General features: G+C 41.5%; 2 protein-coding genes and 1 long non-coding RNA gene across 3 annotated transcripts; 2 read left to right on the top strand and 1 right to left on the bottom strand.

The window, feature by feature from the left end:
* Nucleotides 1-2200: 2200 nt before the first annotated feature.
* LOC138913010 (uncharacterized) lies at nt 2201-7071 on the top strand. The gene is made up of 3 exons (XR_011418578.1): nt 2201-2487; nt 5690-5957; nt 6728-7071. It is a non-coding gene; the product is annotated as an uncharacterized lncRNA (long non-coding RNA).
* Nucleotides 7072-7133: 62 nt separating this feature from the next.
* Nucleotides 7134-13400, bottom strand: Slc45-1 (Solute carrier family 45 member 1). The gene is made up of 4 exons (XM_017145098.3): nt 12455-13400; nt 8196-9613; nt 7591-7765; nt 7134-7529 (listed from the first exon to the last, which is right to left on the bottom strand). Exons 2-4 carry the CDS (start codon nt 9596-9598, stop codon nt 7308-7310), a joined length of 1800 nt encoding a protein of 599 aa, XP_017000587.2. The 5' UTR covers nt 9599-9613; nt 12455-13400; the 3' UTR covers nt 7134-7307.
* A 3246-nt stretch (nt 13401-16646) lies between these two features.
* Nucleotides 16647-19877, top strand: LOC108059699 (sodium-dependent nutrient amino acid transporter 1). Its single transcript, XM_017145110.3, has 6 exons — nt 16647-16949; nt 17403-17477; nt 17720-18047; nt 18113-19177; nt 19237-19413; nt 19475-19877. The coding sequence occupies exons 2-6, from the start codon at nt 17415-17417 to the stop codon at nt 19729-19731; spliced, it is 1890 nt and encodes a 629-aa protein (XP_017000599.3). The 5' UTR covers nt 16647-16949; nt 17403-17414; the 3' UTR covers nt 19732-19877.
* Nucleotides 19878-25876: the final 5999 nt, after the last annotated feature.

Below are 25876 nucleotides of genomic sequence, written 5' to 3'. Positions count from 1 at the left end.
CTATGCGAACCCTGTCATCCATTCACCCATTCATCCATTATTTCTCCGGTTTTCGTCGCTGTTTGCTGTTGCAGTTTCGAATTTCATTACAATTTTTCTTTTGTCTCGTGTGCCGAGAGGAAATTGCGAAGCGCCCCTCGCGCCCCCGCTATTGAAAAACAAAAAGCGAGCAAATAGTAAATGAAACTGCTAACTGCTAAACGAGATGGGGAGTTGGTTCCTGCTACTGCTCCTGCTTTTGCTTTTTGAGCGACTGGCGGCTGACTGGCAGATGCAGCAGACGGCACTGCAGCACTGCGGCTTTTGCTGTGGCATCAATGGCAGCTTGATAAATGAAGCATTTCAATTAGTGGCAAAAACAACACCGAGCAGCGGCAAAAGAGAAAAACCAAATGGCTGCCGCGTCTAATGATTTTCCAGCGCGGTTCCTCGCATTGAAAGTCTCGCCTTGAGCAGTCTGTCATTTTTGCTCCAGGAGTGGACACGAAATTCCTTGGAATTTTTCGTTTTCTTAAGTTTTAACTTAACACGCAGTTCCTTAGATTGTGTGGATTTTTGAGGATCGCTAAAATAATTATTTTGTTTTAGCAACCAAACATTCTACATATTTTTTACGTCTATATACATTTGACAATATACAGCCCTTATTTTTTAAGATCTGAGCGTAAACTTTTTTAACCTGGATCTACAACCCAAATTTGGGTTCAACAGTATAATGGACATTTCCTTGACTAGATAAGCATATCTAGAATATTTTACTTTGCACCATATTTTACAACCTGCGTCATGTAAAATATTTTAATTTTCTACAACATGTAATGTAATAAGACAACCATTTGTAATGCTGGGAAATTTTACAGAACATTTCTTTCAGGGGAAACCTGGGAAAAGCTTTTAAAAGAAACTTGAAACTTTGGATAAAAGCTAACTTTTGTGATACAACTTTAAGGATAATAAGAACTTTTAAGGACATTCTGTTATATATATTATAATTAAATATAACAATATCGCAAATTATTATTATTTAATTGGCTTTTAAATTTATAGATTCTACCTATAAAAAACATTATTCAAACCAATTAAAAAAAAACTAATACCTTTAAAAATAGAAAACAATTGATTGTTATTAATTAATAATTTGTTAACTATTTGACTTCCTTAAATCAGGTGTAGATTTATAATATCTTACAGAAATTAAAGATAAGTTGCTAGATATTAATGCAGGTAAGGTGAATATAAACTGCTACTAAAGGCGCCCACCCTTTTCCTTTTATCTGCCTGAGCGGTACATCATTATAATCTTTGCTTTACAGACCCGCCCTTTAAGCCGTCCCAAAGCAACCTTTGCTCCCCGTTTGAGTTCGACTGCAGTTTGTTTTTATAAAATTAAAAGTTCTACAGCTAAAATCTTCGACCACGCAGCCCGGCTGGAGAGCTGAAGGAACGTGTTTTATCTGCAACAATTGCTTGTTGATTTGACCCGAGCCCGCACTCCGCACTCTGCACCCCGCATTCGGCCAACGTCCGATGGCCCTAAAACTTTTGGCATAGACTGAGACTGACCCCGGCCAAGGGAAAACCAGACAGCCCGCCTGCCAAAGACAATTTACGGCCACGACGACAGTCTTCTACAAATTATCGTGTGACAAAAAAGGAAAAGAACGTGGCCAAGAAGCTGCAGATGGAAGGGATGGGAGATCCTGCAGACCGACCGGGTGGACAAAAAACTTTTGCGGCCAGTTCGGTTTGATAAGAAATAATTTATTTGCGGTCAGTGCTACATAGGTGAGCTGGCAGGTGAGCATCGGATTTAAAAATGATCGGGAGCGAACACGAAATTGAATGCTGTGAACTTTCGTTACTAGCTTAATTAGGGTTTGTCGGTATAAATTTTCCTTCAATTTTCCCTAAATGGCAAATGGAACCAGAGGAAAGTGCTTTAAATTCATGCACTTCGCTGTGGCCGCCATACATATTATTTTAATTTTTATATCACTGCCTCGTGTTGCCCGGCAGCAAGTTTAAATTACATTTCTGATTTAAAAAGCGTAAAGAGCATTTGCATGACGGGGCTGGTGAGGCGGGGGATATAGTCTAAGGGCAAGCACATTTCGCATTGCAATTCACATTTCAACTTTTTCATTTATCAGCCTTTTGGCTTTTAAATGTCCCCAACGTAGCTGTCACTGACTGACTTTTGACTGTCCGGTTTTCGTTTTCAGCTTGGCTTTATTTCTTTTCTATATGTGTATACTTTTTTCCGTCGGATTTGGGGCACGCCCCCCTCGTGTACTTAGTAGACAGAGCAGCAAGGAGAGAGAGAGAGCAACAGGCGGAGAATCGGAGCTAGAACTGGACTTACTTTTTCAGAATCCAGAAACCACTCCTCTGCCGCCCCCGGCGTGTGTGCCATGTCATATGAAAGCCACAAGGTTGTATGCCAGTCGACAGTCGCCATGACATTTCAAATTTACGGGCTATGACAAAGTGAGTTAAATGCATTTTGAGAAGTACTCTCTCGGCCCAGGCAAACACACAACCCCTAGAAGTGAAAAGAAAATCCCAAAAAATAAGAAAAAAACAAAAAAAGGAGGGGAAACCAAGAGCAGCTGCATCTGCAGCGGCAATCTGCCCTTTTGATGTTGCCGCAGACCCAACTTTTACATATATTTAAAGATCATGTACTTACTAAAATTACAACGCATACACACCAACACCCCTAGCAGACTCACACACACACACACCAGCAAGTGTTTATGCACTTCGATGTGTGGCTCCAATAACCGACTTTCCATCCTCCGACTTTCTGCGCCTCCTGCAGCAGCCGCTCCTGGTGTTGTTGTTATTTGCAAAAGTTATTCATACGCCACGTTGACAATAGTAGAAAATGCAATTTATGTTGGAAAAACATTGCGTAAGTGCATCTGAGGCGAAATTCAAGTAGCTGCTGCTAGCACCCTCATCCAGGCAACGAAGACAACGGCAGACACAGCAGCAGGCAGGGGTGGGGTGTAAGGGGGATTTTCGGGGACTAAACCTGGCTTTCAATAAAAAAAATTAGACACACAATATTGTTCACTTAATTTGCTAACTAAAATGAGGAATCAAAAAATATTTTAAAAAATTTTAAATAAATTTTAAAAATACTTAAAAACAAACAAAGAAAATAAACCACAGTTGACTTAAATTATATATATTTTTTAAAGCATTAAATTTTTTTTATTTATTAAACCCCCTTTTTTTAACTCCTGCCCACACCCCTGCTAGTAGACACATGCTGAGGCTCAGGCTCAGGCGGTGGCAGGCAGTCATGTAAAAGCGTTGCCATATAAAACATCTAGAAATTCCAATAAAATTTTCATGCAATTTTCCTCGCACCGCTTTCACATGCAGAGTGAGCTGTTCCACCCCCTCGTTTTCCTGGGCTTCTCCTTTTGGCCAGCTCATGGCTTATGCCGCCTCCTCAACTTTCAGCCATGGACTATGTTCGTGTGTGTGTGAGTATGTGTGTTTGTGGCAAATGCATATCTAAGACACTCAATAAGTAAAATAAACAATGCCAAGAAAGTGCCAAAATCAATTGGCTTTCTAAATGTCAGCCAATGCGGAAGTGCACTCATCTCGGAGATGGTCCTCTTCTATAGACACCAACTGGGCCAAGGCCACAAGCAAATAGAGAGCTCTTTGGTGTAAACAACAAATTAATTGTGGCTCACCTGAACTTTGGTCCCCAAATCGATGCACAAACTTTGGGTCCTTTGAAATTTCCGAATAAAGTTTATGCAGATTGATGGCAGCAACGAATAAATTTTAATTTTGGTTCGAAAACATTTTAATTTATTCCCCTATTTGTGTGATGTTATTTTTTCCCCCCACGAACATGTAGTAAAATTTAACCTTTTGATGTTGCTGTTGGTATGTTTAAGATTTTGGGTATAAAGTTGATTGAAGCGGTTGGTGTATTTTTTGTATTTTTTCGGTGGGCGGCATTCATTGGTGGTCAGGCCAATTTAGCAGCGCTTAGCCACAGGACACGGGGTGAGTTGGACAAATTCCATTGGACGTGGCGAAAAAATTTCATTTAAAATATATTTTGCACACATCACAAGTGCGGCCGGCTGCAAGTGTAATTTATGCGTCTTCACACACTCGCACACACGCCGAGTGAAAATGTGTAATGTTGACCCGATGCCAGGGATGTCCTGGCTGGAGCTGTTGGATGCTAGCTGCTGGATGCTGGATGTCCTGCCAGCCATGGCTCGACGCTTTTCATTTTTCTGTTTTGGGGCTAAAATACCAAATTACGACATAAATAATGCATAGATAACGAAATTTATTACATTTCATGTATCAGGCCGGCTGGCAGTCAGTCGGGGCGAAAGTCCTGCTCCTCGTTCTGGTCCTGGGAACGAGTCCTGGTCCTGGTTTGGGCTACGTCCGGCCTTTGGGTCAGCAAAAGTTTCACATCAACTGCTGGAAATGTTTGAACGGGCGACACTGTCGCCTTCTTAATTTATGGCTCGTGTTAGTTTCTCTGATTTGCCAGGCAAAAGTTTATCGAAGCATTATACTCTGCTCCTGCAGCTTGCAATTTAAAAATGTAATTGTTGCAAGGATTAATCGACAGCCACACCCTCAAACCAAACATTCATGACAATGCAAATTCATATATTCAAATTCCAATCAAATTACTCTCAAACCGTTTTTATATCCCGCTTGTTTATGCTGTGAAAATTAAGTTAGCTGAAAGTGCGCCAAACAAAAAATGCAAAACTTTTTGCGGTTTTTTGTGCTTGGCAGGCAACGTCGCCTCCGCATCCGCATCCGCGTCAGCTTCACTTGACGGCTATGCGGATGCGGATGTCTTGCTCATATCGCAGCCAGTTGCTTATAATTGCATTTGCATATTATTTCCCTTTTATTGCACATGTCGCCCGGCTTGACATGCCATCACTTTGGGGAGAGGAGAGGACCAGCGGAAACCCTTAAACCATTTATTTTTTGCACCCTTCTCTGGCATTTTTTATTTTGCCCAGCTTCTCCTTCAGCTTGGACTGCCATTTTTATTTCGCTGAAATGTTTATAAAATGGCGGCACGCTTCCGGCAACAGCAATAACAACAAAAAAACTGAAAGAAGGGCATCGCCAAAAGAGTTAAAAGTTAAGCGTCTCTGGTGGGAAAAAATTATACCGAAATAATTTGCATATAAATTATGATTGAAGGCGCCGGGGCCAAAGGTGTCAAGCGTGTTGACTGAAGCCCCACGGAAGCGGTCTTAACGCTTCCCCGATCCCAATAAATAGTGATAGCTACCCATTTGGATGTTGACGAGTCGCAAATCCACCAGTTTTTGAGCAAAGCAATAAATATCTCGACAGCTTCCCGGTCAGATTCCACTAACTTCTGGTCAAATTCACTCAGAAAATAATTTGGTGTAAATAAGAATACACTAATTCTTTAAAAAAAATGAAAAAAACTTGACCCCTCTAAACAATATATTTGACTATAAAAATATTTCGGAAATACATCTAATATTTGTAAAAAATTTAATATTTTTTTTAGATTTTTAAAATATTTTTTCTTTGAATACTCATAAATCCAGAACAAGGATGTAGTTAAAACATATATAATTTTTTAAGATATTTAAGATTTTTTTTTAAATATTTAGTAATGGTTTTGAAATTCCAGTGTTTATATTTCGTTGAGTCTTCGACTTGGTTAGTGACGCCGCAATATCCTGCACACTTGTAAACGGCTGAGCCTCCCATTTCATCGGCAATCCTCGTCGTCAGGTAAACAATGCTAATGCATATGCTTTGGCCTGGCACTTTTGAAGGGGTTTTCGGGTTGGATTGTTTCCTGAAGGGAACCTGCACTTCCGGCACGCATGAGTTGGCGGTCTTACGTCACAGATCGTCAGCGTCAAGGAGCCAGAGATTTCGGAGGATTGGAGCGGGTGAGTAAATGGTGCACGTGTTTTCCTTTTTCTGGGGCTCCCAAATCAAATCTGAAATGAATTTACCTTTGTTGATTTGCGACGGCTTTTGCATTTTGCCTTATTACACGCAGACATGCAGACATATAGACACAAAACGAAGCGGGACGATGGCACACTAACGTGGCTTGTTGATTTGCTGGCAAACCCCTAGCGATTGCTCGCTCGGATTTCGAAATGAGCTCAAGACAAATGTAAATATTTTTTAGTGCTCGCTGGGAAAAGGGACGAGGACGAGAAGGATGGCCCTGGGTTGGGTCTTATGATGGATGATTGTGTGCTTCCTGCAGATTTGTAGCCGCCGATAAACTCAATTTGTTTGCTCTTAAGTGCGGGAGGTCTGAAGGGGGATAAAGCCGGTGGATGGGGGCCCGTGCTCACAGGATCTCACATTACGCATACGCCGTGTTGTGACTCCCGATTTGCCATACGAGGACGCTGCTGATTGTCAAAGTTTTTAAAGCCGATACTTACGCGCTAGTGCGACACTCGACTTGTCGTGAGGAGTTTATTTTCAATTTGATGAGAACTTCGCTTTTGTCGCCCATTTGCACTTTTCATGTCTTTTCTATTGCGATTGTTTGTGCATGTGTGCGGGTTTCGCCTGAATTTCCTTTAGTTTTATTAAGACAGCTGCCTTTTTACGACCCGCCCCATAACTTATGCTCTCTGGCAGGCAATGAGCCATATACTTTTTACTTATTCCTCAATTATTGTTTATGTTTTCATAGCCTTTTCCTTTGCCGCTCCCCCGAATACGAAGTGTGCGCAGCCAAGAAAAGAGCATTTAATTGCTTTATTCGACGTGGAACCTGAACTGTGCGCACGGAAAATTATTAAATGCTATTTATCACTCAGGCGACAACGGAAATGTGTCTCTGACACTTACAAGAACGCCCAAGGAGGGCGGCGAGTGGCATGTGCAGCTGCTAAGGAAATTGGCAGCATCTGGGAAAAAATTGCACTTGAGGAAATTAAAAGTTGCATTTGAATGCCACGCACGAGCGTAAAAACTAATATCCGCCCTTCAGTTCATTGTTTTTTCTCTGGAAGAAATGATTTTTCATTCGACAAGAGGGGTCACTTAAGTAGATAGAAAAATATAAAAAATAAATTTTAAATTCATATATTTCATACATGCAGCTTATGTTTTTAAATGATTACAAGTACATTAAACGCATCATTCTTAAAGTATGCCACAACAAAGTATGATCGCAGATACTGCCAGAAGGTAGGCAAAGATACTCAGCCAGCTACGTTTACGCTATGTAAAATTCATGTAAAATATCGGGGCATCAGCGCCCTAAATTCCTAGACATATAACACAAACAGGGCGGCGATGGCCGCCAAAAAGGACAGGAACGTCGAGGCGTACAGCACGGCACAGGTTGTGTTCATCCAGGATACCAGAGGACCCACGGATAAGGAGACAATCAACTGGGCGATGAACACCATGCTGCTTATGATGGCCACATCGGTGCCCAGACCTCGAGCCTGTTTCAGCGGCACAGTCTCGCCGTTTTTAATGCAGAACTGAAATATAGACAAAATATATATACACGGTAGCTTTAAAAATAATTACTATTTTACTTACACAATTTTTGGCGTGATATCTAGCCACCAGTATAAAAGGCACTGTGAAGATAGTTCCATAAAGAATTCCTGCCGACGTGCTGAACACCAGAACTCCCCATTTAGTGGGCCACAAGCCGAGCACCAGCATTCCAATACCATAGTAGATCATACCACTAATGTAGACAGCCTTTGTGCTGAAATTGTATGAAAAAAATTTAATTTACCATTATGAGAATATAAAATTAATCATAGTATATACCATGTTATGATTTATTATCATTATTTAATGTTGATAAGTCATTGAATGCAGCTAATATGACAAAGATTTGTAATAAATTTTGATTGCATAGCCGTGCCTAGAGCATTATAAATTCAGTTAGAATTTTACAAGCAACAAAGCAGAGATTTCTAGCCCTATAAATTATTTAAGCCCATGATTACAGTTATAAGACGAGAGTCAGAGCTTTAGCATTTACGATACGATTAAAAATTAAAAGGAAAATAACAGGAAAATATTTAAACGAGTAATATATATTTTTTTAAGATTTAAAAAACTGTATTGAATGACTCGACTTTTGACAGGAAGAAATTGTTTTTTAATTAAGATTTAGTTTGCAGACTTACCCGAACCACTTCATCAGCTTGGTGACGGACAGCGAGTAGATGGAGCAGGAGAATGCGTAGATGGACATTCCCCAGCAGCCAAATCTGACTCCGGCCTCGTAGTTGAGGGCGGCCTCCGTGCCGGGAGCAGCGGTGGGATCCCCGTGGAACACCGCCTCGCCCACAAAGTCGGTGAAGTAGAGGCAGTAGGTGACGTGGCCCATCCAGCAGAAGAGATTGGTGAGGGCCAGCATGCGCATCGAGTAGGGCATGATGAAGATGCTCTTGAGATAGGCCTTTAGCGAAACGGGAGCATCGTAGTCCGCCTGGGTCTCCAAGTCCTGACTCTTGCTCTGCTTCTCCAGGGCGGGTGAATAGCCATTTTGGTAGCTGCCCTGCAAGGCCTCCTCCCTCTTGGGATCATCACTGGCCATCTGCAGCTCCAACTGTGTGGTCTCCTGGATATAATAGATTGTGTTGTTCTTCTTCTTCAGCTCCTTCTTGATGGCCTGCTCGGAAAGAGGTCGCAACAGCTCATCCTGTTCGATCAAAGTCAGCGGAATCTCCCGGAACGTCGTCACCGTGATCAGATAGCACACTGCGAATATAATGGTGACCAGGGTGAAGACAGTGGGTATATTTCCGCCCATAAAGCTGCCAATGTGCGTGGTTTCCCAATCGACTCCTCCGATGGCATATCCAATGGTTCCTCCAAATCCTGCGAACAGGGCAAACATGGTCATCGCCTTGGGCTGCTCCTCCGGCACACACATATCCAGCAAATAGGTGCGAGCGGGGGTTTGACAGGTATCCGCATCGAAATCCAGCAGAACCATGCCCAAAATCGTAAGGATCACGGCGAATTTATAGTCGGAAGCTGAGGGTCCTACTGTGGCCTCACCCGAAACCAAGGCGGCCACTGATCCTGCCGCGGAGGAGGTAAGGTTCAGGACTGGCTCTGCGTATTCATATCCTGCGTCGCCGAGAAGCTGCCCCAGATCCTTGCCATAGGGCACCAGGATAAGGCCACACATTATGCCAAAGGATAGAATCGATATAATCGGACGTCGGCGACCCCAACGAAGCTTGCAGCGATCGCTAATACTGCCCAGTAGCGGGGACACAAAGAATCCAATCAACGGCGAGAGGCCCCAGGTCATGGACATGTGCTTGTGATCCACACCGATTTGCAGAAGGATCGGGGATACGAAACTTGTCTCCGCCGCGTAGGCAAACTCAATGGCCATTGCGATGGCGGACAAGCGGAACATCTCGAACCTCGTCTTCCGGCGGAAGACATGCGAGTAGTCGCGATCCTGTTCACGGGCATGATTCTCCCGGGTCTTCAGCATGTACTTGATCATCGGGTTCTTGGCCGAGGACAGCTGATTCGCCTGCGAGGCGTCGGCAGTAACTCCAACCATTTTGATCTGGATTTACTAAAAGTGGAGTGGAGAGGAAAAATTTAGAGAAAGTAATGATAATATTATAATGTACTTTTACTTATTTTATAATCAATATTTAATATTATTTAGTAAGTGATATTATGGGATAATCTTTCTATATCAGTTTAATCACGGTTTCGTGAACCTAAGAATCAATAAAAATTACGAAAGACTTTTAAGACTGTTTAGGGTACCTTAATCCGAAATTGTATATAATTCTTAATCCGAATCTCAGCTTAAGATGTTGCCGCATACCCGAAAACTTTCCACTGCTTGGGTGCAGCTTACAAAATCTATTAGGTCACATCTGGGCTTAATTTCCCCTATCGCAATCTTTAATTGCCAAACGGCGGTCGTGCTGTTTCTCATCTCACCCAAAGCCCACAGCCCAAAGCCCACAACCCAGAATTCAGAGACATTGAACCGATTAAACTAGAAACATCTGGTGCGGCACGTCGAAGCGTCGAAGAAGCGTCAAAGATCTCTGATTAATTGAGCTGCGCGGCCACGGTGCAGTGGCGAAATATAAGTATAAAAAAAGAAAACTGAATTCATTTCAATTCCAATTCAATTGCACTGAGCCCGCAATTTGTGTCACTGCCTATAGAATATGGAGTGCGAACCCTGAACGGCGTTATTTGTTTACAAATAAATTCAATCACAGCGAAAGACAAACGAGAGTGAATTGTGACTCGAAGGCTTATCGGGGTAGCGAAATTGAAATCGAAACTGATTGTATACCCCAAAATGAGTTCAAAAACCCAGTCGCAATCGGAATACTCAAATAATAGAGACTTTCTGAGAAAGATTGTAATGTGGGCTTTGTTGGGAACTAAGGTAATAAAAAAGTTTATTGGAAAAAAATATTCCACGTTTCGTAGAAGATAAAAACTAAAAAAAATACTTCTATAAAATTGAGACTTTTCTATAAAATTGCACTTAAATTTATGCTAAAAACTTACTTCGTTTCTTATTTGGCTAATATCACTATTTTCTTTATCTATTTAATCACTCGTCTTCGATTCGTATTTAGCTAATATCACACTTTGCCAATATTTAAACACTAGTCTTCGTTCGCTCAATTTCTCTTTTGCTTGAACTTGACAATCAGCCACATTTTCGAATTATTGCTAGCGAACACTTTTGCAAATTGACGGATCAGCGGTTTATATTGGGTTCAATTGTATCTTTGCGGGCGATCTGTAAACGGCTTTTCAGAGGCGGCACCAAAACTTTCCTACAACCAAAACGTCGCGTGTCCAAATCGCAACTGAGTCTGGGTCTCCGAATCTTCGAATCACCGAGTCTACAAGTTTCTCAATCTCTATCAAAAGTCTGAGCCATTGACCAAAACCTATCTGCTCCCTCACGTATGGAGCACTAACAACAAGAATAATAATAATAAAATCATAATAAAAGCTCGAATAAATTTAAAATACAAAACATCTAATTTGTACGCCGGCACTCGAGCTGTCCCATTCACATTGTCGCAAATCCGTGGTAATTGAGACAAGTTGCAGGTCATGTGGGTGTAGGCACTACTCTCTTTCTCCTGGAATCTCAAGTTAAAATCCAAATCGAAATCCCCATTTTGGCCACGGGTTAGATGACCGACGTTTTCTGCGCTTGAATATGTATATGAATATTCTTCGAAAAACAGCGGTTCGTAATTAAAGCGCCGCAGACTAGGTCAATAAATGTTTAAATAAACAAAAAGCAACAAAAAAACATATGAGCTTTGCAAATTAATTAAGTCGCCGCTGGCATTAATTGCCTGTTACGATTAGGAAGTCACTTGATAAGCATTCCGCAGTTGACAACTCTTCGCGGGTGTGAGTGAATCACTAGTCCGAAAGAGGGGTCAAGGTTATTTGGGGGATTTGAGGAAATAATTTACATGCCTATCCGCTATCCGTTAGCTAAATATTATAAGGCTAAATTCACACGTCTTCGGCTCAATAATCGGATGATTTCCATTGTTGCCGCTTTTCGCTTTTGGCTCCATGGTGATTAAAACGTTTTGTAATTAATATGATTATTAATATACGGCTGTTTAAAATGCATATTACTTTATTGTGGGGGTGTGAACCGGCTGTACTGTGGATATCCATTGCATATGTAGGTTAAAGCATATAGGCAGTTTATTTAACCGCCAATTGAGGCGTAATTGATCTTCTTATTGTGCGCAGGCATGAACCGTGTTATTAGTTTATTATGACTCCCTTAATTACGGGAGAAAATCACAAGAGATTTATTTAAATAAACTGCCTGGGAACAAAGGCGGCTCTTAAATCTTAAATCTGCTCAGCCACTAAGTGCTAGGTACAAAATCCTACTAAAATACCTATGTAACTGAGAATTTGTAAAGGAGTTCGAACTAAAATATAATATTTACTTGTCAGGAAAGGTATTGTATTCATTTATTTATATTTAAGCAAGTTTTGCAATGAGCGAAAATATTTATTTTTTTTTGTTATTTACTAACTTTTAAATATTTGTATTACAGTCAATAAAGCAGAACGACGAGGAACCGAAGTAAAAATATTTATGTTATTTACAACTCACATTCCAAAACTTTAAAAATAAGTATAAAAAGGCGTAACCACATTTTTCAAATAAATAAAGTGACCTTTAAAATGACTAGGAAATCTGTTATTATTTATGACTGTTCAGCCACTTTCCTTATTAAATATTTATTGTTTTACGAATATATTCTTTTATAAGTTTTCACGTTACATTAAAAATTGCCATTAATGTAATGCCAGCTTAAGAGTTTTTTTTTATTATTTAGATAGTAGATAAATAAATATCACTTTATTAATAGGTCAAACTAACCTCTATTTATAATTATCCTTGATCCGCTGACAGCCCACGCTCCCTCGCAATAGTATTATTTTCGGTAGTTTTGGTTCTATTTATTGGTGTTTTTCTAAATATGACTAATTTTGTTTATTTTTTAACGAATTTATGTTGATTGAAACTTTAACGATCACGGTTGTCACTGCTCTGCGGTTTGCTTCGGTAATTCACTCACTGTCCCGGTTTTGTTTTAGTGTCAATAACTTATACTCCGTTAAAGTTTTTCTCTTGCACAAGTTGTTGAACATAAAATATATTTCGGTTTTCTTCAATTTCAATTGTTTTTGCTGTTGTTGCTTGGAGCGGGCGTGGGCGTGGCAGTTGTGGGCGGGCGGCGGTAACGAATTCACTCTCATAACTTTACCCATGCAGTTGGTGCTGGCAAAAGGCTAACGAAATCAATTTTTGCACCCCCGTCGCAGTCCTCCGGTTTTTGTGTTTGCCGCGGAAAGTTGTTCCGCACTCTATCGCGAATCACTTGCACTCCGGCGAGTTATTAATTTTTGTAGATATTTTTTGGATATCCGGTCGATGGCCGTTGGATTTGTTATTCGCCTTTTTCTTTATTTTTTGTTAGCTTTCTTGTTAAAGTGCTGACATTGCCGCTTGTCGGACGCGGCGGCAGCTGTTTACTCCGTTGGCCTGAACGCAGCGAAGATTTTGGCAAGACATGAAAGAAGTGGTGGCCTGACAATTTCCCGAAAACTACGCAGTTTCGAATCTTGTCCCCGAATCGATACGCAGAAAATGGAAAATTTATGTTCTATTTTTTGCAGAATCTTTCAAGTGCGGTGCCTTCTTTGCCTCAGCTGCGATGACTTTGGTTTATTTTTGGACTGCCAAACGCCTTGGGACGACTGCTCGGGATGATCTTGGTCTGGTCTGGTTCGCTCTGCGACTGAGCGGTGGGCCTCTGGACGCACCAATTTATACAGCATATGTGCGGGTAGCAGTGGCAGCTCTCTCGCTCCCCAAACTACTGCTCTCTATCTCGCATCGCTATTTTCCCTCTCCGATCGAGACGTCTTATCGGGTCCGGTCGGGCCTTTCCTTTCTTTGTCTTAGGAGCAGTGGCAACACGGAGAAAAAAGATAATTCTTATTTTTATTTGAACTTATCAAAAGTGGCGAACATATGGTTATATATTTTCGGAGAGTTTTATTCGGCCGTTGTGTCCTATCTTGTTTTTATTGCTTGGATTGAATTATATTTGGAAAAACCTTCTAATCTATATTTTTGAACAATAGATGCATCATAATGACTTTTAAAATTTTGTTTTTTCTTATGAAACGGATCTTAAAATATTTTTTAATATTTAATATATCATACAACAACGTATTGTTTTTATGTACTAACATTTTCTAAAGCTAATTTTATCGAGCTATTTATTATTATCTAATTATTAAGTGACTCTACATAAAGACTATTAATAAAGGGTGAAGTATATGGAATGTAGTCAGTATTAATTCTTAATTATTCTGATTAAAATATCATATTGATTAGGGTCTGCATTTCTTTCTCTGCACTCAAATCTTGCCATAAATATTGATGTTGATATTAGGTGTTTTTTCTGCCTTGCTTCAGCTCATTCGCAATGCATTTTATCTGACGACATAGCAATCGGTGTGTAATTATGTTAATTATTAATTAGCATTAGCACAGTTCCTGGTTCTTGGGCCAATCTTTCGCCAGATTAGATCTGGCCCTAGTGCAGCTGCCTTCAGATTCCATGGACCCGAGGGGGCAGAGTTGGAGGACTGGTGGCTCACCTGAATTTCAGGCCACAGGGAGCACAGTGAACACACATGAAACTAGTTTACCTGACGACGACAGGTTTAAAGCATAGGCATTCATGGATGTAGTAATATGCACAGTGATTCTCGAGTGATTTTCCGAGGGTGGAAAGAAATCCTACATTACACTGACCGCATATGCTGGGAAATTCCACTTGATTTCGAGTGTTTGCTCTTGAGTTTGCTTATTCAGCTCTTTGCCTTATCACATTCGGGGTGTGGACGTTCGGTTATCAAATCTCAGCAGTCTGAGGCACTCGAAACTGCGAATTAGTTGAGTGACTATAAATAATTGCCAATGAAATTTTAATAATCATTTATCGATCACATGAGTCTGGCATTGAAAATGCGTTCTACTGCAGATGGGGGTCTATAATTTTCCCCAAGGTGGGAGCATACTCTATTCAAAAGGCAGATAATTGCATGTGCAAAAGATATTATTGTTAGGACTAGGAAGCATCATTTCTATGTAGTAACACCTCCAGTATTCCAACTCAGATTTGCTAATATTTAAACTGGCATTTAGAATCTATTAACTGATAGAATGGTACAAGTTTCCGTTGACGCCGGTGTCTCTTGTTGCCAGACAATAAACATATTCCACGTCAAATTATACATTTAGATGCCTTGAAATGGCAATGTGAGCCACGAAAATAAAACAGATATTAAAGTATGGTGTGCGATATGTGTTTGTTTTTGTTTTGACTACCGTTTATGACAAACTTTCCATCTCGTTTCGGGCTCATCAAGATGCTAAAATATTCCCCAAGAATGACAGACAACTTCTGGCTTGAAAAGGCGGGACTTTTTCGCTTTAAGTGCCGGCTTGTATGGTTCAGATTCGGATTCTCATATTTCGAGGGTTGTGTTTGCTTTAGTTTGCCATATGCCTGATGCTTTGTTGGCATGAACTATTAGCGGAAATCCGCGACTTTTGCCAGCGACCAGATCTCCAATTGAAGCGAGTGTGTGGCATCAAATAAGCGATTCGAATTATGTAAAAAAAAGTGGTTAGGCCTAGTCGGGCGGTGCGTTTATCAAAACCACTGAGTGGTGTCACCGCGGTTTTGGGTCATTGACTTACCTAACTCCTACTCTCATTAGGTGCACACAGAAAAATCATAGCCATAAACACACATTCTTAAGGTAAATAATATTATCTGTTGGACATAAAAAATTATTTGTTTGTTCTACTTTTTGGGAGTTTACAATGATTTATTATCACTTTTTGGGGTGTCCTACAAGAAATCTTCCACAAATACAAGGTATAAATAAATATGTTTTATATGTACTTACAGATTTGTTTTTATAGGTTTATAACTATTCCTAAAAATATTTTATTGATATGTTAATAAAGTTTTATGGATGATAAGCCCAAGTTGGAAGCCCATGTGATATGAGAAATATGGGGCATAATTCGTTTTATGGCCACAATATTTTGGATGAACTTACGGCTTCCATTTGCGATAGACGCTGCAGAATTGCCGTGCCAAATTAATAGCGCAAAGCCCGTCATTGTTTGCAAGGTTATCATTGCGACTGGATCTTCGATAAGACCGAGCAAAACTTCTCGTTTGTTCTCTTATCTCCATAAATCTTTTTGTTTTGCTAATATTTAGCCTAAGGAAAGTACACAGCAACGGATGCGCATAAATAATCAGCTGCAAAGTATTTGATAAGCTTTAAAAAAGACTCTGTCTGTAGGAGAGTAAATAAATTAATTGGGATTATATCAGTTTATAAAGTTTTTCAATGCTGAAAATTCCGTTAGATTTTATACTTGCACATTGCTAAATGCTACATAACTTTATTGCACTTGTAGCATTCACCTTTTAGTGGTGAATTTAATTTTTGATGAATGCCCAAAAGAAGGCAACATAATTTGAGACTTTTCTTGAACTTAAACACAAAAAAATTTAATAAATAAATATTTATAGAAAATGTTTAATTTTTTAAAATTAATATTTTGGTAAATTTTCTTCCCGGAAAAATGAATAATTTAATATGGACATTTTACTTCAGTTTTATTTAAAACTTCTATAAGGTATTTTTGTGCAAATCAATTATGCCCAAATTGACAGGGATTTTTATTTTTCCGGCCTTGAACTTGCTTGTAGGTAAATTTCCAATAACTAATGTTTCAATAACGATTCCCTTTAAAACAAACATTGCCAAAAATGAATTTTAATTAAGCACTCAGAGCGCACAAATCAAAGAGTCGAGACTGCCCAAATCCGCTTCGGACTTCAATCAGCTAAATTGACCGGCTGATTGAAGACCCTCCAGTAAGTCTCTCTTGAGCGGAACCCGGGTTTTGAGTGAGGAGCTCCTATAAAAGGCGGCCAGTGCTCTCCGATTTACTTCAGAAGCTTGTGTCCAAGGAAGGGCAGCAGACAGCCGAATAAAGGGGGAATAAACAAACCTAGATAAACACCAATTCAAAGGGAAATGTTGATGGAACGGTTCTCGATCGGCGGTGTTGGTTTACTGTGATTTTTGTTTCGCGCAAACAGTGAAAATTATAAAAGTTTCGAAGAACTTGATTGTTTGATTTTAAAGTGTTTGTTTTAAAATTCGTTGTAAAGGAGTAAATAACTGTGCTTTTGTGTCCATGGTGCCGATTGATAACATTCTGCAAAATCACGTTTTTCTCATCCAGGTCAAAAAATACTTAAAAGGTATTAGTATTGCGATATTTATAAATTTATTAAGAGGTTAGTGCCTTGGCCAACAATTGGCCCCTTCAATTGCCGCTGGATAAATATTAATATACGGTTTGCTGAAATCGTAATATGTGATTGCATCAGCTGGAAAACTGAGAAAGATACAGGGAAAATTCGACCACTTAAACTCTTTGTAATTGATGTATAACAGTTAAGTTACTTTATGGAGTCAATATGAGTTATGGCTTTTCCAACTAAAAATTATAAATCGAAAACATTTTTGATAATGCTTCTCTTTAAAGAAGTTCCACTGTATTCCGTTCTGCAGACGATTCGGCTCGTGCCGCAGTCCTGCAATTCAGCGTTTTAGATTTCAATAATTTGGAGCGCTGGAGGCGCCAATTTCGAAGAGCGTCTGGGAATTCGTACCCCGTCTCTAATTTTTTGCAACTCTTATCTTATTTCTAGCAACGCATTACGATGAAAGATTTGAAAGCGGAGACCCCAGCGAGCGGCAGTCTCCCAAAACTGGAGAACAGCAGGGTAAGTGCAACCAAGGCAAATCCCTCAAATTACTTGAGAACCTAGTGAATGAGGATTACACTGAAGTAAATGAATAAACATAAACAAATTTAATAAATACATTTCAGGAAACCTGATGTAATACAAGTTTTAAATGAATTCAATTGAAATTAAAATAAATCTTAAACAATTTGTATTAAATATAAACATTTTTTAAAGTTTTTATTATTGTAATTACATTTTAATCCATTAAATTTTCCCAGTGTGGCAGCAGTGGCGAGGCTCTGCTAAAGCCATCCTTGCTGCCCATGGCATTGGAATCGTCTGAGCTGGCGCAGGATCAGAAGGCCCGGGATAACTGGGGCAGTTCGCTGGAGTTCCTCATGTCCTGCATCGCCCTGAGCGTGGGATTAGGCAACGTGTGGCGGTTCCCGTTCACGGCTCTGGAGAACGGAGGCGGTGCCTTCCTGATTCCCTACCTCATCGTCCTGTTCGTGGTGGGAAAGCCGATTTACTACATGGAGATGCTGCTGGGACAGTTCTCGAGTCGTGGCATCGTGCAGGTCTTTGACTTTGCGCCCCTAATGAGAGGTGAGGTTATAAGGAAATTTAGGAAATAACTTATTATATTTTAATGATTTTATTTATTATTTTAGGTGTGGGCTACGCTCAGCTTTTGGCCCTTGGCGTCTTGGCCACTTACTATGCCTCTGTGATGGCTCTAACCCTTCGATACTTCTTCGATTCCTTCGCCTCGGAGTTGCCGTGGAGCTTTTGCCGTCCGGAGTGGGGTGATGGGTGTGTGAGTGTGGCTGGCGTTGAAAACCTTCAAGGTCATCTGGCGCAGAACTTTAGCTCCTCGACGCAGCTCTACCTGCAACGCATTGTGCTGAATGAAACGGATTCCCTGGATCAGGGAATAGGCTATCCGAGTGGCAGCTTAACCCTGATGCTGGCGATTTCCTGGCTCACCGTAACGCTGATCATCATCCGCGGTGTGAAAAGCTCGGGCAAGGCGGCTTATGTCCTGGCCCTCTTTCCCTACGTCGTGATGTTCATCCTTCTAGTGAGAGCCCTCACCTTGCCCGGTGCCTACGAGGGCGTCATGTACTTCCTGACGCCGCAGTGGGAAAAGCTCTTGGAACCGGAAGTGTGGTACAATGCGGTCACCCAGGTGTTTTTCTCCCTGGCCGTCTGCTTCGGTGTGATCATCATGTACTCCTCGTACAATCGATTCGGCCATAATGTCTACCGGGATGCCAATATAGTGACAACTCTGGACACATTCACCTCGCTGCTCTCGGGGGTGATTATCTTTGGGATCCTGGGCAATTTGGCCCACGAATCGGGCACCAAGGACATCGCCAGTGTGGTGAAGGCGGGTCCCGGTCTGGCCTTCATCTCCTATCCGGATGCCATTGCCAAGTTTAAGATGTTCCCACAGGTGTTCTCGTTGCTCTTCTTCGCCATGCTCTTCATGCTGGGCGTGGGCAGTAATGTGGGCATGGTCAGCTGTATTATGACGGTGCTGAAGGATCAGTTTGTGAACATCAAGCTGTGGATAATCGTGGTGTGCCTTTCGTTGATTGGATTTCTGGTGGGTCTGATTTACATTACTCCCGGTGGTCAGCATATCATAACGCTGATGGACTTTCATGGCGTTACCTTCGTCTCTTTGGTGTCGGCCATCTTTGAGCTGATTGCTGTGGGCTGGATCTATGGTAAATATTTATTAAAAATCTTTAAATTTACTATATGATATTTTAAACTTTTCTTCTAGGCACCAAACGTCTCTGCCAGGATGCGGAATACATGCTGAACATTAAGACCTCAAATTACTATAGGATCTGCTGGTCCATTGTAACTCCACTGGTAATGGTGGTCATTTTGGTCTATAGTTTGCTCACCATGCGTCCACTTAGCTACAATGGTCAGGAGTTCCCCTTAGCTTATAGAGGTGGGAAATATTACAAACCTATTTAAAAAAAAAATTACCCTTTAAAGCTCTCTTCTTATAGTTTTCGGCTGGTGTGTCTCTGGTTTCATTATTGGCCAGTTGTTCTACTGGGCCTTCTATGCCAACTGCCGGCAGCCCAAAGGATCACTGAAAAACCGCATTAGCAACTCAATGAAGCCGCACTGCGATTGGGGTCCTTTGGATCCCAAAAAGCTGATCGACTACCAGACGTTCCTGCGCCACAAGGATGAGGACGATTCCAGGGAGCTGAATCGTCGCGGTGTTTGCAATACAGCTGGAGATCGAATTTTTGGCTAAGCCAGAATTTTTATTTTACATTCTTTGCTTTAATATTTATTCCTAATTGGAACTTTTGTATGCCAACTTGTTTAGTTGTACTTAATATATTTGATATACAATTTTTTTTTATTCACACACACAAAACGAATGCAAACAAAAATCAATTAACTCAAAAGTTTACTCCTAAGCAATTCGAATGGCTGCCAGTTTGAAGTTTTACTTTTCCATTTTTGCCATGTCAGTTCTTTTGTTTTTTTTCTAACATTTGGCCAGACGGCAACAAATTGCTTCGACTGGCCGAAGGTAAGACAACTTTATTTGAGAAATTTTCAATATTTAAAACTAACAATTAGCAAGGCTGCCCCATCACTCCTCTCCTTTTTCCTTTTCGCACGGACATCTCACTGCACATTTGGCAGACATTTATTTGAGTTTCAATTTGTTTTGCAAGTTTGACACACTTTGCATATAGTTTTGGCCTCATTGTTGCTGCTTTTGCCGCCATTGCTGCTGTCCATCTGGCCATCTTCATTCGCCAGTTTTGTTTGCGTCAGTTGAAAATTAATGTGTCGGTTCTCTGGACCTGCAAATGTCTAAATTAAAAGTTATTTCGGCTCTTTCTTTTCTGTTTTTGGCGGTTTGGGTTAGAGAGACATCTAAATGCATTTTAGCAAATGCACATGGAGTTGTCAAGGACAGTCGTCGTTGCGTTTGCATGACATTTGAGCTGACTTGAGGCTGACGGGCGCATTACGTATACGCCGCGTGGAATATCATGCAGAATGAATGCACAGAGACAACGGCGAGGAAATTAAAAAAGTTCCCCTCCAAATGGCTTACGCTCTGATTTCACTGCTAAAGGTGCAAGAAACAATATCAACAGGGAAAAACTTGCCAGCAACAAGCAGCTAACAAGCATTGAAGTTTAATAAAATCCTCCTTTAAGGAGCCGGAGCCTCTCTCCTCCTTTTCAGCACGGCTGCAGCTAATGAAATAACTTTGTGGCAACTTTTGCCTTGCCGGAATTTGCTTAAAGCGCAAATAAAATTGCCGAGATTGCAACTGCGCGCAATCAAAGGCGTTCGAAATATTTAAGCAGCGCCAAAGCAAACAGGGTAAATAAACTTTTGGCTTTAAGCGCGCTGCCGCCGCGCAAATCATTTACAATAAACGGAAATAATTTGCCGAAAAACGCAGTGGGTCGGTGGCGGTGCGGTGCAGTGATGCACGTAACCGAAAAAGAGGAAACAATTGAGGGCAATTTATTAAACGGGTGCGCGGCTTGCAGCGGACAGTCGGTGGAGATCCGGGGCTCGGGACTCGGGATTGGGGATTGGCGAGCATCAAAATGAGTGCGGAAAAAATCCACGCAAAAGGGAACTTAAAAACAGAGAATATAGAGCAGTTGCGGAATGCTTTAAACTTTCATTTTCAGCGACTATCAACTGTGCATATTTTAATAAAACTTATATAATAAATCAAAAAGGTAGGAACGGTTTAATATTCAGTTCAGCAAGTATTGATTACAATTTGAATTGTCGGCTTGAATTTAAAAAGGTTTTAGAGTTGTACATTTTTTTAGTCCTAAATATAAAGGTATTTGAAAATTTACGCCCAGAAGCTGTGATGAATTTGCCGTCTTTTTGTGTTTGCCGAATTCATGGGATACGAACTAAGTGCAACTATACGAACATATTTAAGTGCAAAATTTTACCGAATTCCAACAGAAGAGATTTCAGTGTTATAGCCGCATTAAATTATTGTGTCATGTTTTTCGATCAAAAATAATATAATTACTGTTGTTTTCGGTTCCTGTTTTAATTTCGTGTTTCTGGGGCAAACATTTAAATATATTCCTTCCAAATTAAATTTATACAAAATGTTTAAAATTGTATTAGATTTAAAAACGAAGTTTAAAAAGTATGTTTAATATAGAGACAAAGTAATACAACCAAAAAAAGCGATTCTGTCCCTTAAAACGTAGTATATTTTAGGCCTTAAAGACCACAGGACTTTGTTAAAGGCTTTGTGTTTTTTCAGGTGACCAAAGGAGGTGAAAGTGCTGTTCACAGCGGGAGTGCGAAAGCTGCTCGTCATGCGTGCTGGCAGCGGGAATCGTTCTGTGACGTTTTCAGCGTTTTTGTTTTGCACTCTGCCAACTTCAGTGTTTTCAGGAGGTCCTGCTCCTGCTCCTCCACCTGCCCCTCATCCACATCCTTTTCCATCTCCATAGTCACCGTCATCGTCAGCAGACAGCGTCTACCTGGCTACGTGAGCCGCTTGAGTGATTCACCTGCTCGCCGACATTTGCATTTTGCATGCTGGAGCGACTCCTGCCGGCTTTTGATGGTGAGAAGGAGGTGCATGAGGTCCTTGCTGCCGGCTGTTAGCTGCTGGTAATGGCTGTGACAAGCATTAGGGAATTATTTTAGAGACCTCGCATGCGGCGGCCATTAAAGGAGCTGCCGCTGACGATTTGATTTGTAGGCCAAGCTCACTCTATTTTTTTGTTTCAGGAAAAGCGAGATAGAGATGCAAAGCCAGTGGCGTCCCAGAAACTATACCGAAAAGCCGAGAGCCCCTGCCAAATGGCGAATGCAAAAGGCGAAGCCAAAGCCGTCAGCTGCAAAAAGCTTGCCGCACCTTTTATTGTAATCTGCATTTAAGTGGCTTTCTTTTGTGCTCCATTGGGGAATGGGGAATTTACTATTTTTTCGTGTGGATCTCTGTTTTTTTTGCACCTTGCACCTTGCTCCTTTTTTTTGCACCTTCCAATTTGGCGCACTTTTCTTGGCGACCATTGGCAGCAATTTTTCGGCTAACTGCCGCTCGTTTGAAATGCTAATATGCAACTTTGACGCGATTGCCGAGCGCCGTTTGCCATTTGCCATTTTGCCGGCGATTGCCAGACAATTTTATTTTCGTTACGCTTATGGGCGAGAGATAAGGGCCGGATGCAATTTTCCCCACCAGGGAATCTAAAAGGATCTCTCTCGACCGCTTTTAAAGTCATCTTGGCTTTAAGAACCGTTTTGGCACCGCTTTTTCAGTGCCCGTCAAACTGAAATTTCTGAATTTCAGACTGCAAGCGAATTACTTTCGGCATCCGGCAAATTGATTGCCATCTGTGGGCCCGCTTTTTCCCTTCCCCTTTTTTTCCCCCCCATTCCGTTGCAATTTTCATACAATGCAGCCTTTGGCCTGAAAACGACTCCACCTCCTCCTTTTCTTTTCGGTTTTTTTCTGGAGCTTTTCCAGTGCATGCAAATATACGTGAACGTAAAAATTTCCATATAAACTGCAACTCGCTCCCCGGCAATTCAAGTGCAAATATGTTGGCATGCCGCACTTGAGTGTCAAGTTCCCGGCACATGAAACGCAATTGTTATGAATTGGCCGGGCTAGTCGACTCGGCCACGCCCGCCCGGTTCACCGCCCACAACAAACAGGACAGCACACTATATATATATGTGGACTCATACATAAGAAGGTGTTGGGGCGGAGGTGAGGCCACAGTATGCAAATGCAAATGGATAGATCAAACAGACGTCATCACAACTGAATGCTGATTGTTTGCCGGCATTTAAAAGCAAGTGCCGAAATTTATTTTCACTGTCCCCAGAAATAAATTGAGTGGCCAGCAATTCCGGGTGAAATACAAAGCCTTCTCGGTTGGGAGTTTATTTTAAGAATGCTGTTTACGGCACAGGAAGGTGAAAAATCAACAAAATTAGTGAGTGACACACCTTAAGGAATAGAAGAGCTTTTTGGTTTGCATGGAGAGTTTTATTAAAGAAAAGTAAACAATGCAGCAGGAGGAAAAATGCAGAATAAAAATCGTTTGGCTAAGGAAAAATAGACAATTGAATCCCAGCTCATGCTATGCAATTTTTTTTTCAATTTTTCTTGCTTGAAATTATTTTTTTAAATTTAGATAGGTTAAACAAAGGCATAACAACGTTAGAATATTTTTAAGAATAAGTCCCCCTCTTATATTATCTTTAAATTTTGGTGTAATATTTTCTGTTTTGGCCTTTAGCTGTGTAAACAAGTCAAGAGAGAATCAATTGTCCGGCTGAAAATCAACAAGTGAAGCCCCTGAAAGGCTCTTCGCTTCGATAGGCTGATAACCTGTCTGAGCGGCTAACTGGCCAATTTGTTGTTCCGATTTCCCAGCTTAATGCTGACAACATATGGCCCCTATCAATCGGCTAAAGCCCAGCCGCATCAAAGAGTCTTAGGCCATTCGATCTTCTTTGGAGAGGTAGGCACTTGTTTACTCCGTTTCCACACGCTTTGTTTGCACCTCTGAGCTGTGTTGTGTTGTTATTGTTTGTGTCACCAGTTAGAATCCCAGTTTCAGTTCCACTCGGAGTCACAGGAGTCTCAGTCTCAAGGGGCTAAGCCCGCCGAGCTGGAGGACAACAAATGCAGCTGTCAGAAAGAAGTTTACTGGCCAAACGCACTGAAATAACAAATGTGTAAGTGGTGTGGGGTGGAAAAGCCTGGGAAAATAGTAGGGAAAAGCCTGGGAAAAGCGTTGGGACAGCTGCAACAGCTGGTTCCCGTTCGTGTTCGTGCTCGGCTGATGGTTGTGTGATCCTGGCCACAGAAACGTTGATTGGCCGGCGCCGGAAAAAGAAGTTATAACCATCAAGGCGGAAACGGATGTGGCACAGACGTTTCCGCTTTTCCCCCAGTCAACTGCACTCACACACAAATGCACACACTCGAAATTATATTTCAGTCCGGCACATGCGAAGCAAACTCTTTTGGCCACCAACCTAACCCTTTCACCCGCTTTTCCTTTTCCTTCCTGTGGCAACACCGCACAATGCCTGTCAAATAAAATCATTTTGCATTGCACAAATAGAAAATGGGAAAGAGGAAAGAGGAAAAAAGGGAAACTCAACTGCGTTTAGCGGCAAACCACAAGCACTTCTAATCAAAATATTAAAGAATTTCTTTATGGCTGCCGTCTGCGGTTGCTGTGAGCTGGAAATATTTAAATTCTGCAACTTCTAATTGAATGAGCCGTTCTTGTTGTCTTGCCACTTTGTTGTGGCTTTCCGCCCACACACACATTGTTTATTGGAGGATTCGGGGTGAGCCATAAAAATGGCAACACGTGCTCATAAAACTAACATTACATGCCGCTAGTTGGGCGTTTTCCCTTGGCTCTTTCCCGGGTCTCTAATAAACAACTTCCTTTGATTATTTTTAGCAAGGCGAAAGCGCGTTAGCAGCTGCTAAATGGCCCAGAAAGTTCACAGGGTTAGCCAAACTGGCCATTCTTCGTTTGCCAACTTGTATATTTTATTATGGCGTGCATTCGGCTCACCACTGCGTATGCGCAATGTGGGATCTAACGAGGAAAACCCCTTGAGGTAGTGGAGTCACACGTGGCTGGCAAAAATGGGAAATATAATTGCTAAGGCCGGGCAACTATAACCGATCCGATCAGAGCATTCACTTTATGGCTATGGGAAAAGTTTTCAACTGCTCTCCAAGCGAGAATCCCTTAAAGCCACCCTCCTTCGACTGGGTGCACTAATTATTTGCATGCAAAATTAAACCGTTAAACAGCTCTGCTGTAGCACACGATTTTCCCTTTTTCCGAAAACTCACGTTTGCCGCGGGGGAGGGGTTTGCAAATTTGCATCTTTTGTTGCAAAACTTTCATGGGCCCAAAGTTACATGTTTTGCATTTGACTTGCGCATGGTTGACACGGTCGATGGGCGGGAAAATGGAGGTGGGGAGGGGATTTCAGGGGGCGGGAAAAGCGCGGAAAACTTTTGTACCTTTGCCGACGGGCGGCGGCGGCGGCGGCAACGGCAGCGAACGTAGCGCGTATGAAAACTAATAAAGTGTGCAACGTGCAATGGAAAATGGCGGCGTGCTCATTTGCAAACATTGCCAAAAGGGCGGGGGAGGAGTAGGGGGAGGGGAAGGGTTCTACAACAACTTGTGCCGCTTTAAAATGCGATTTCCCAGTTTCCTAGGCATTTTCCAGCTAACCAGCTAGCATCTTAAAGCTACATTCGCTGCCAGACAAATTAGATCAAAGTCGAGTCAGTCGCTTTTCGCTATCTCTGTGTTTTCCCACGCTTTTCCCGCGCTTTCCCCGGCCTTTCCTTTCCCTCTCTCTCACTTTGGCAAGCG

This window comes from Drosophila takahashii, chromosome 3L (genome assembly GCF_030179915.1).
Source record: "Drosophila takahashii strain IR98-3 E-12201 chromosome 3L, DtakHiC1v2, whole genome shotgun sequence".
NCBI lineage: Eukaryota > Metazoa > Arthropoda > Insecta > Diptera > Drosophilidae > Drosophila > Drosophila takahashii.
This window is presented reverse-complemented; position numbering and strand designations above follow the sequence as displayed.

Coding starts and splice junctions, on each gene's coding strand:
- Slc45-1 (XM_017145098.3), bottom strand. CDS start 9,598: ATGGTTGGAGTTACTGCCGACGCCTCGCAGGCGAATCAGCTGTCCTCG. Junction 7,766..8,195: donor AAGCTGATGAAGTGGTTCGG/GTAAGTCTGCAA, acceptor ATACAATTTCAG/CACAAAGGCTGTCTACATTA. Junction 7,530..7,590: donor GATATCACGCCAAAAATTGT/GTAAGTAAAATA, acceptor TCTATATTTCAG/TTCTGCATTAAAAACGGCGA.
- LOC108059699 (XM_017145110.3), top strand. CDS start 17,415: ATGAAAGATTTGAAAGCGGAGACCCCAGCGAGCGGCAGTCTCCCAAAA. Junction 17,478..17,719: donor CAAAACTGGAGAACAGCAGG/GTAAGTGCAACC, acceptor AAATTTTCCCAG/TGTGGCAGCAGTGGCGAGGC. Junction 18,048..18,112: donor CTTTGCGCCCCTAATGAGAG/GTGAGGTTATAA, acceptor TTATTATTTTAG/GTGTGGGCTACGCTCAGCTT.